This window comes from Empidonax traillii, unplaced genomic scaffold, assembly GCF_003031625.1.
Source record: "Empidonax traillii isolate 1590-97213 ecotype Southwest subspecies unplaced genomic scaffold, ASM303162v1 scaffold1077:size190579, whole genome shotgun sequence".
NCBI classification, from domain to species: Eukaryota; Metazoa; Chordata; class Aves; order Passeriformes; family Tyrannidae; genus Empidonax; species Empidonax traillii.
In genome coordinates, this window is record NW_020956270.1 from 60,818 (window position 1) to 72,467 (window position 11,650).

General features: G+C 48.9%; 1 protein-coding gene across 1 annotated transcript; it reads right to left on the reverse strand.

Annotated features, from left to right (window-relative positions):
* Positions 1-4,535: 4,535 nt before the first annotated feature.
* LOC114068513 lies at positions 4,536-8,132 on the reverse strand. Its single transcript, XM_027904688.1, has 2 exons — positions 7,976-8,132; positions 4,536-5,063 (listed from the first exon to the last, which is right to left on the reverse strand). The coding sequence occupies exons 1-2, from the start codon at positions 8,107-8,109 to the stop codon at positions 4,592-4,594; spliced, it is 606 nt and encodes a 201-aa protein (XP_027760489.1). The 5' UTR covers positions 8,110-8,132; the 3' UTR covers positions 4,536-4,591.
* Positions 8,133-11,650: the final 3,518 nt, after the last annotated feature.

The window sequence follows — 11,650 nt, forward strand, 5'->3', positions numbered from 1 at the left end:
GTTGGTAATTCATCCACAAACACATCTTCATATAAATAATCACAAGACAGTAATTTGCTCCGGTATTCACAGATGAACATGTTTTTGCACACACCATCGCTTGTCTAAATGTGATGGCACCTGTGGGGATAGGCCTCCCCTCCCCGTTTGGATGCCAGCCCTGCTCAGGATCCAGCCTGTTCATAAGCGGACTCTGCTGAATGGGGAGGAGGTGATTTCCCCTCCCCTGGGAGAGCTGATTCCTCGGGCGCTTGAGAGAGAAGGCACCCTCAGATTTCCACCTCACGTGTTTGCAGGTTGAGACCACCTCTCAAGGAGCATTTAGAGGCAAACCCACAGTCCCACGTGTAGGTGTGAGGCAACAGAGATTTGCCCAAGTGCCTCATTCTTGAAACTGGTTGGCTTTCTGCAGAGGCACAGGGGCCTCTCTGTTCGAGGCCGTGTGTGTGTGTGCACTGGGACATCTCTGGAATGGTTAAACCACCTGTCCCTCGCTGTACTCCCATCACTGCCAAAGGCCAGAGGAATAAAACAGCTTTAGAGCAACCAGTGGTTTTAATTTACAAGGAGCTGGACAGACATTGCCCCTCTGAGGGCAGGAGCAGAGCACAGGGCGCAGCCACCAAGGCAGGGAGGGGTATGTGCCTGTGTCCTACACCAGTCCCTGGAGGACGTCCTGATCCCTCTGCCACGTTGTAAAGCCTCCTAAACTCCAAAGCACGTCGCATTCAGCAGAGTTCAGCCCCCTGGCTCATCCCTCACATGCAGAACAGCAGAGATCAAATTCATCTCTCGGCTCTGGAGGCTCAACTCCAATTACGGGAGGTGAGGCACTGATTGCTCTTCACACACATGCATAAAGCACCTGTGGAGACCTTGGGTTTGGGAGGCGTTTGGGGAATAGCAGGAGGTAGAGGGTTTTGCATGCTGATGACTGGGAAGGGAAGAAAGGCAGGGGGAAAGATGAAGACCTGCATGAGAAGAACAGAGGCTAAAAAAGCTGTGACTGGGAGGATGAAACTATCTTTGTGCTGGGTTCTGAAGGATTTTGGCAGAGGCAACGCTAGGCCAGCCAGCTGGTAGAGTTTTGATGTTGGGAAAGAAAGAGATGTCTTTTCTTTTCCAGTTTGCAAGATCTCAGCAACAGGCCTGCCTTTCAGGAAGACAAAATCTAGAATCCAGAGCAAATTTCAAGGCAGTTGGTAGAGAACAGAGGGAAGCACATCCCCAAATATTCACACCAATGTGACAGCAATACCATAAAAAGGGCATCTTACAACTGGCTTTTTCAAGGGTAGAGAGACTGTGTGCTGCTCAGGATCTCGTAGTCATCAACCTCATCAACCTGAAATTCTTCTCATAACAGCTGCATCCTCTTCTTCCTGAACAGATCTATCCTCTTGTTCAGCTCATCCTCTGTTGCTCCTCTGAATTGGAGTGTGTCCCACAGATTTGCTCTTTTGATGGTGAAGGATCCTGTGATTCCAGCTGAAGCATATCCTTGGGCTTTTTATCTCCATCTCTACAAAATGCCAACTTCAAGTAACTCTTTTCCCCGTCTCCCCAAATGCTCCTCTCTCAGCTCTTTGTTCAGGCAGCAGCTCCATCCCCTCACTTACCTTTTGCCAAACTCCTGCAGGTCCACAAAGAAGGATCTCTATCTCACCCATTTCCCACCTGTCCTGGTTTCAGTTAACCTCCACTGAACGTGGTTGATTGGGGTTGGAACAGGACTCCAAACAAGGCCTCCTTGGGGCTTTGTGCAACAACAGAAGCTGTTGGTTTTCTCTAAAGGGAATATCTCCCCTGACACATTCTGCTATCGAATTTGCCTTTTCCAGAGCCACATCACATCAGAGATTTATCCTCAACCCATGAGAGACAAGTTCATCTCTGCCTTTCTCTCCCTTCCTCATTCCCAGTGTGTGAGCTCCTGGCTTAGAGCAGAAGCTCCTTTTGCAGGAGATTTCTTGCAATTGCTGTTCCTCAAGGTCACCTAATTTCTCCCACAGGAGAAATAGATTCCTTTCAGCTTTGGGGAATCAGCAATCTTCCTAAGTCCGATACATCTGTCTATGCCAAATCCATCAATGGAAATGCCAAAGAGATGAGTCCCTTGGCTACTGTTTGAGGAACTTCACTGGTACTCATTGAATCCGTCTCTTGCAGAGCCTGGCTGATGCCCACATGGATTAGATGTAACCAGGCTTTTCATGCCTGAAAGAACTGGTTCCTTTTCAAAGAAGGTGCCAGATAGTGTCCCTAGATTTGGACTGATGTCCTCACAGATCAAGGTCTACCAGAGAAATCTCATTTGCATCGCAGGAGCACCAACCCTGAGTGCCTGCCACCAACTCTCTCAAGGTGGTTTTGCTCCTGGGTTTCTCAGTGGAGGAAATTTTGGCTGTTTGTTCAGGCTCTACTTGATTTTTGGCTTTTTTTTGGGATCTTTGCAGAGTGTGGCCTTGGGTGTAGGTTGTGGCTGATAGGTGATGTGTTTGCCCAGCCAGCACGACATGACCTGTCCTCCATAAAAGGTTATTACCCTGGGCTCTGTTCTCTGCTCACCTCCAGAACTGGCTTGAAGTGGAAGCAAACTATTGAGGTCAGAATAAAGGCTCTTGAGCTGTCACGGTTGCTCCTGCCCCATTTCCTTGAGCGTGGGTGCTGTGTTTGGTAAACTCCAGGCATATGGTTCCACTCCCAGTTTGTTAGAGGCAGTAAAATTCCTTGTTGCCGTGCTGGTAATTTCATGCTAATTCATCACAAATGGCCTCAGCCACTGACCTGTTTTAATATCTCCTTCCATTTAATTTAAATGGCATCAACTTCTGATCACTGGACCCGTGTTTATTTTCTAGGTCAACCTCTTCTGTAATGTCTTCACATTCACTGAAATACTACTAAAATAGCCTTGTGTCATCCTGGATCAGTAACCATTTGGAGACAAAGTCTGTTTATTATCGTGCTCAGGAATAAGTGGCGCCTGCAATAAGCAACATTTGCTCTGCAATCTGTGCCTCAAAAATTAAAGCCTCCATGATGACTCAGTCCCTTTCTGACTGGGGGGATCTAAACTCAGTCTCCAGCACGACCCACAAACTCCTTGCAGAGTTCTTCCCCAAACAACTTTTATTTTTATCAGCATAACCCGTCCTCATCCTTTAGTCTATCCTCAATAGTCTGATTCCTTCCCCTGTGTGTGGAGGCAGTTGAGGTGGTTATGTGGTATCTCCATGTCCCTCTGTTTCTCACTGTGCTCTTCTGAGATTTTTCACCCTTAATTCTCAGCACTTTAACACCCAAACTTAACCAGTGGGAGTTTATTCTCTGGCAATAATTCTCCTCCCTGGAATAGCTCAGCATCCTCAAACCTTTCTCATGGCATCAGCCCTTGATGAGCCTGTTGGATTGCATCCCCTCGTGTGCTCGGCCCTGCAAGAGCAACCTCTGACAATCACTCAGACCTCTCTTTGGAAACCCCACAGCCTGGTTTTTGTACCTGCAATCAGTCCCTGTGGGATCCTGTCACTGTTACTGTCCCAATGTAAAGGATAATCCACAGCTTTTAACCTAAACTCTTCTTCTTCCCCTTCCCCGCCTCCAGCCTCCTGCTCTTTGGTCCCAAATAAGCAGCAGATTCATCATTTCTCCCTAACAAGTCCCCCCTCACAGATACCTACCTGTTTCCAAGGTTCTGCAGGTCTGGGATTTTCCCCTTATCTGGTTTTCCTCCTGTTTTCTGATTGCCCTGTTTTCCTTGAAGTCCTCTGAGTAACATCCTATCCCTCTTTGACCCTCAAACCATTGCACTTTCCACTGTCTTTCACCTTTTTCTGCTGAGCCTGGTCTCACATTCCCATTCAGGAGATCCTGTCAGGCTGGGCTGGGATCTTCCAGATGTAAACAGCTTCTTTCAGGAACACATCTAAGAACCTTACATGTGCCAACACCCCTGAATCCTGTTTATTACTTTTTTTCTTTTTTTTTTTTTTTTTTTTTTTTTTTTTTTTTTTTTTTTTTTTTTTTTTTTGATGAGGCATTTCTCCTAATTGTCGCTATTTTTTCAATCTCTAGACTTGAAAATCTCCCAAATTCCCTCCCAGGCACTCTCACGTGAGATCTTTTGCTTGCTTTCTTCTCCCTTTCACATTTTCATTTTCCCACAGAGCGTTGGGTACTTGCTCTGTCACAGCCTGAACTCGGTGCTTTAGTCGACACATTTTTCTCCAGCTCAGCAGCTGGAGAGGATGCTCGGTGAAGGGGGCTGTGGGTGTCAGCCCAGGAGGCGTCCCTGGAGAGGGAAGTTCTTCCTTTATTTCCAGCGTGCTGAAGGGATTCAGCGAGAGGGATGGGGTTGGACGGCCATCCTGGTACAAGCTGCCAGTGTATTTGACTGGCAGTCTGCCATGGCACCCAGAAGAGTGGAAGGAATATCCCAGGTAGACAATACCGTCCCTTTCCATCCTCCCGTTTTCCCAGCCCTCGGCTGTCAGCGAAGCCGAGCCCACACCACGTCTCCACTGACCCCCGGGTAATGTAAGGACACCATTAGTGTTGTATTTTTCCAGACAGTATCTCAAGAGTCAGTTCATGCCTTGCTGCAGGTGGAGCACCCAGCTGCCTGTGTGACCCTCCAGCCTTTCACGTTCTCCCTGGGTGCTTTGGCACCGGGCAGCTCCTCCAGCTCCTCCACGGCCTCTCCGCAGAGCTGGCGAAATACCGGCAGCCTTTTCTTGGAGCCGGGGGAGCGTCTCAAATCCGTGGCTTCCTTCTCCAAGTGCCTGGAGAAGGTGAAAAAGGTGGGGAGGTACTGAGGAAGAGAGGAGTAGCAGTCTTCATCCGTGCTGAGGTAGTGCCGTAACGTGGGGTGGCAGGACGTGGATCCTTGGTAGACGTTGCCGGCGCCTGCAGCGTCCAGGGCGCGGAATGCAGGGATGTTCCTGCAGCTTTCGAGGAAGATGTATCTGATGTCCCTGGAGGTGTGGTAGGGTGTGCATTCCGGTGACGAGGAGGGGCTCCTGGCTTCGCATTGGAAAGCTGGTGCCGACATTGTTGCTGGCCTTGCGTGGGGATAAATCACACAGTTAGCAAGGTGGTAGGTGATAGAGCTGGTCAGGAGTTCTCAAAGCTCCCCCAGGACATCCCTCCCCCAAAAATATAAAATTTCCAGAATCCTCTCTTCCCTCTCCCTTCTCTAAATCGACCAACTTTGACAAGTAACCTCAAGAACAGTAACACAACTCCATGATAGACTTTCACATCAAAATCAGTAGATATCCACCAAAATTAAGGCTTTGTTGTGTTTGTCACGGAGAAGGGGCTTGAATCCCAAGTTCCAGTTCATAAATGACTACAGTCACCACCAGCCTGGGTGTGGGAGTGTGTTGTCAGAGACAGACAAGTTGTCTCCATCATTCTTGGAGCTCTTTACAGGAATGAATAACCACTGACTGGATTTGGGATCTGAAACTGCATCTTTGGGGAAAGGCTGACCCTGTGCACTCTCAGACAGCCTTCTGTGTTCTTCCATCACGACCCACTGAATATTTAAGCTCTTTCCCAGGTTTTGTACATTGCTGTGTAAAATGCAGGTTCTTGGAGGGGGGGGGAAAAGCCCCAGCCTACTCCATGCTTTGATACCTGGCTGGAACCTACAGAGTTGACAAAGAGAGAAGGCGACCAACCCTGTTCATGGATAATTCATCTCATGCATAACTCATGCTCACACATTTCATGGATAATTTAGGATAAGGGCTTGCAAGATCAGGATCTCACATGGAAGTGAAGGGTCTCTCATGAACAAAGCTGATGGCAAACTCTAGCTGTGGGACGGAGAGTTTCTGAATGTGGCGACGCGCCAGCAGCTGGGAGAGCAGAAATGCTGTGGTTCCTTGAATGTTGGCATCTTCCAACCTGGGCAAACTCAGGATGTGTTTGGCACAGTGTCCTGTCTCTGAGAATGGCCAAAATCTGGTCAGTCAAAGCATAGCAACTCCACTGTGTGGGAGCAGGAGGTCTTAATATCCTGGGGCTTGTCCAGAAATCCAGAAAAAGCACCTTCCTCTGCAGTCCAAGGGCAGGACGTAATTAAGCATTTTTATCCTTATTCCTCACTACTACTTTTTTCTTCCCTTCCAAACACAAACCAGAATGGGGTAGCTGATATTTTTCCCCCTGGCGTGAGAGCACGGGAATTTCACGCAGCGCAGTCGCTGCTTTTAGACTCGGACCGTGCCATGGAAAGATGTTTAATCCACCACCAAGGAAGGCACAGGGCACCCAACGGGAGTCCAGCCCCTCGGATTCGGAGGAGGTCGGATCTTAAAGCTCAACTCACAGGCATCAAACATTTAAACAGACCAGTCGAGGGCTGAATTATTAAAATCACCCTACGTGAAATGTTTCGCTGCAAGAAGACGAGCACTCTCCTTCCCCGGTTCATTGTCTCTGCGGGGTGTCAGAAATACTAAGGCTCATTCTGCCTTTCCCATCCCCCTTGAGATACTTGGAACAAGTGAAGCACTCCCAGCTGCCAAGAAACATTGAATATTTATGAATCCCCTTAATCACAGAGGCAGGGACCATTCCAACCAGCTTAGTTTGGCAATGTTTTGGCCTTGCCTCCTAGAGAGGATCAGAAGTTGCTCCCAGAAGTCTTTTTCACCCCCCTGGAGCTGATCAACAGTGTGTCCCGTTCAGGTGGCAAACCCTAGGAGTAGCTTAATGGATGGAGATGCTTCCTACCTGCTCCTGCACTGCCTTTTGGAGTAAGAAATACAAATTAGTCTGCCTTGGGATGTGCCTCCAGAGCTTCAGCCTTGCAAGCAGAGAAGTACCAAGTCCTGGGGAAAGTGTCCTGACTTTCTTATTGTTTTCTCAGCATTGTTATCCCGTTATTTCTCTTATTATGGTGTTTGCTTCAACCTCCAAAAGAAAAGCAAGCCCAGTACAGCCATGAAAGTAAAGCAAGCAGTGATTTATTTTTTTCCCCCCCATGTTTCTTCTATTTTTTCCCTTTCCCCAGCTTACAGTAACAGGGGCAACCAGCAGTATTAACCATGAAAAAAGAGGCTGTTCTTTGGTCAAAATGAAATCCAAGTGGGAAAAGCAGGGGTTTCACTTTTATCTTCTTATTTGTGTTCCAGCACACACAGAAATAATTTTTTCTAATTCCTCAAAAGCCTTTGGTATGAAAGGGAAACTCCTTGGGTTTTTTTTTGATTTTTGTTCTGGGGTTTTTTAGTTGTTTGTTTTTGTGGTTTTTTTTGGGGGGGGGGAATTGTGATCTTTTTGTTAAACATATTGCCTTATTTTAACGGGCTCTCTCACACAGAATGTTCAGAGGCTCTGGTTTGAGAAAGCTTCTGAAACTGTGTGTCTTTGATCAAGGCACTCCTGTAAACTATTTGTGGGTGCTTGCAGCCTTCACAGGTGAGAGATTTGTCAAAGGCAAGTTATTTCCAGTTGAGTTCGCTGAGCAAACATCTGGCTTTTAAACAAATCTCCGGGTAGAGAACAGGACACGAGGCTTGTGCTGTGATGGAAGGCTCTGGCTGACCCGCTGAGCAGCAGTTTGGAGCAGGAGAGGGGTGTGTACCCTCCCTTTGCTGCTGAGCTTGGCAGCAGAGTGTGCAGGGACAGCACCGTGCATGCCTGGAGTTATTTCCAGTGCTCACCAGCATGGAAAACAAACCTGAGGTCTTCTAAATCCAAAATTCTGTAAGAAAAGCTTCAGTGAGAGTGGTTCTGACCAAGCAGCAGCCTGGAAAACTCTCAGCAAGGAAAGTGTGAGCAGGGGAGCTGCGATGGGTGGATGGCAGCTGGCTTGCATTACTCAGCTCTCTGCTCCCACTCCCAAGGACCTCTGGCTTTATGGAGACTCCTCTCAGCATTGGCCTCCCTGGACCCAGCAGAAGTGAGAAAGCCGCTCAAATATTTATTAAAAAACCCCTGATGTTCTTACAGGACTCACCGAAATCCTGGATACTTTTCTGTTTGGTCCTGACAGACAATTAATGTCTTCAGAACACTCCCACAAGGAGCTGGATGGTATCCAGCCTGGCTTTGGGGGATTCTGGCAAAGGTTGTGTGTTGCTGTTGTAACATTCTGTTGTCATGCCAGCGGGATTCTGGGCTCCACATCACAAAGGAGCAGGATGTGACCTTGTCACATGGCACCACATTGTCAGATGGCACCAGTGCCAGTGCGACATCCTTTGTCTCTGGTTGAGATGTTGTGCAGGGCCAGAATGGGAGGGGTCTGAGGACCATATGGATCACAGGACTTCTCACCACCTGGCTGGAGGTGTCACTGTCCTCTAATTAAGGCATGGGAGTCACAGGTCCCTTGGAGAGCATTCATCTCACAGGATGCTTGAGGACCCCTGTGTTGTGGTCACAAGGTGGGCCCAGCCCAGGTCCACAGGTCCAGCCCTGCTCACACCAGCGCTGTCACAGCTCCCTCTGTCACCCGGCCAGACGTGCAACCATCACCCAGAGGGACACCTGCACGCGTGGGACATCATACACCTGCTCACACGTGGCTGTGGGATTCCTGCAAACGTGGGATTTGGGGGCATTTTGGCATCTCTCCTAATTTTTAAGTTCCCCTGAGCGGAGGTTGCTCGTCCTGGGGTAGCTCATGACTGAGCAAAGATCCCTGTGACGACTTCACACGTTGTGCCAGTGCTGCTTCCAGGCTGAGTGTGAAAACCCTGGTACTTCGTGTCATAACAGAGCTACAGAACTCTCCTGGCTTGCTGAAGGTACAGCAGAGCCTGGTGCACATCGCAAGGGCTCAGGCTCCCTGTCCTAAAACATTTTTTGCAGCTGTTAAACAGCTTGCTGCATTAAAAGCCATGAATGAATTGAAGTCATACTTGTAAAGAAATAGGTTGCAGGATTTTTAGCACTCTGGGAATTGGGAGCAACACTGCTTTGTAAATTAGATCTATTAAATACTTAGTAATATCAAAATTTCATGCAGTACTTTTCTTCAAAGAAGACTGAGGTGGCTCTGTTCATCGAGCAGTTTTCCCTTAGACTGACCTGGCCTTTCAGAATCACTTGGGAGGTCGTATTTGATCCCAAGTTAATTCCTAATGAGATTTCCTGCTTCCCCAAGGCTTTCCACTGACGTGTACAAAAAAAACGAGAGACCAGACCGCAGCCTTTTATCCAGACATTTCTCAGCTTTGAAGATGTTTCTGCAATACCAAGAATTACCAGTCACATGGGCAGAACTGAACAGCTCTGGTGCTCGGGAGCCACGAGCCTGGAATCTGAGGGAGGAGGTTCATCCCTGCAGCGGGTGATCCCCATTGTGACATGTATTTCATTGAAGAGGAGGCTGGGATGGTCCTGCTGGGTTTTGGCTTTGTGCAGTGCGTGGAGGGAGGGGGTGGTTGTTGCAGACCTCCAGCAGTGACTAACAGGCACTGGATATACCCAAAGAACAGCGTGAAGTGGTAACCGTGCAATCAGCACGTCCTTGAAATAAATGAGCAAGCGATCCTCTGAATGTGGAAGCACTTCTGGTGGTGCCAGTGGTGTTTGCCGGTATTATCAGCTCATCCCAGGGCTTCTCAAGGCTGCCTTTATCTGCAGATCTCATGTGGTGCAGCACAGATCACTCCGGTCCCTTAAAAAACAGGGCTGCTGCGGGACAGAGCCTTAGGAAGTATTTAGCAATGCTAAATTGCTAAGTATTTAGCAATACTTAGGAAGTATTTAGCAGATTTACGGAACAGGCAGCCCAGATTCTGGGCTGCTGGAGACTCGGTTTCAGAATCTCCAAACTGGAAAGGGGTTAGTGGAAGACCGTACCGCCTGGAACTCACCACGCACACCCCCTCCCACCCACCACGCCCCCCGAGAGGGCAAACAGAGCCCTCCTCTTGCACCCTCGCGCCTCCCGAAGGTGCCGGCATTCCTCTGTGTGCATCCGTCTTGTTTATTCCTGCCGTGCGTTGATGAAACAGGTCGTACGTTTGCAAGAGGCTGCCAGAGATAATACACAACCTGTCATAGTAACAAGATCATCAGAAGGAGAACTGAAGAGATAATAAACCGGCAGGAAAGCTGAAGAGTAAGAAACAAAAGAGGAACAGAGAGGAAGTGACAATGTTATCTTTGTTTAACGCTCCTCTGAGTCACCATTAGTTATTTAAGATATTCATCTGCCAGCTCCCAGACCCGTCAAATTAAGAGATCCAAGGGGTGGTGGGGCTTTTCTCATTGCCAAACAAGTTGCTCTTGTCCGAAGGGAGGGGAAGCTTCTGTGAATGATGGATGCATGTTATTGCAGCTCACTTTGGAAGCCAGAAGGAGGCAGTGCCATCTGGAGCACATGGAACTTTCTTCTGGGAATGAATGTTGGTTCACAGTGGCTGTAACAGGATAAGGATAAGGAGGGCATTAAGGGCAGGACAGGAGCATCAGCCCATTCCCATAGCTGGAAAACAGAGGCTGCATGGGAAACAGGGCTGGGAGCAGCCCAGGACACCTGCCCTTTGGGGAGAGGTTGTCAGGTGGGGGAAAACAGCTCCAAATCTGCTGCTGCAGTTCTCCAAGGAGAACCAGTCAGGTCCATCACAGGCATCCAGGAGAGACGGTGCTGTGAGAACCGTGTGGGTGACCAAGATGTTCTCATAGCATCAAACCCTGGCCCCTCCAGACACCTGGGCCAGGTGACACCTCAGAGTCATCATTTCTGCCATCTCACTCCTCTTTCATTTCCACAGACAGATCTCCAGGTGCAGTGACTCTCAGATTAGCTGAGGTGGTTAGAGCCTGGTGCTCATATCACCAAGGTTATGAGTGATCCCTGTATGAGCCATTCACTTCAGAGCTTGATGATCTTTGTGGGTCCCTCCCAACTCAGAATATTCTGTGATTTCTGCAATTTAGAGCAAGTGGAGAGACCCAGGAGCCGTCTGTCCTGCTGCCAGGCGAGGCTGCTGTGTGCACCCACATGTGCATGTTTGGAGAAGCGCCTCTTCCCTCTGCCTTTTGCTTCTGTCAATTAACCCAGGATCCAGGAGAGCAGCAAGAACATTAATTTAACATATGTGCTCAAAATAGGTGAGACAGCCTTTCCCTGAGGGCTTTGCAGAGAGAGAGGAGGCACCTGGCAGGGAGAAGTGGTGAAGAGGGAGGAAAGAAAGGAAACACAACTAACTGGCTGCAGGATGCCCAGCTTCCCTTGATTTGTGTTTAGGCCAGAGGAAAGGGTAAAAAGGGTGACAGGAGGGATGAAGAGCACTGGCTGGGTGACTTCTCCCCTTGCAGTGGGGCAGCTCTGCAGAGCACGTTGGACAGGCCTTGGAACAGGATCTCCCTCCCGAGCCCTCCTGGGAAAACAGAGCCCTGCAAACCGGCGAGGCGTGGGATTAAATAAATTAATGATCTGAGGAAGGTGGATAGGAATAGTCATCTTGGTGGTAAAAAAACCCAAACCACAAGAACTGAGGATTTATGGCAGGGGTCAGAGGCTGGATCCCTTCTGGATCTGGGCTGAAAGCTCCATGGGGTCCCTCGTTCCCGAGTGGCTGCACATTCACTGCCAGCATGAAGGAGCAGGACAGAAATTATCACAACCAAATAATTAGCAGCACAGCAGCTGGGAGGGCTGCGCAGGCAGATAATG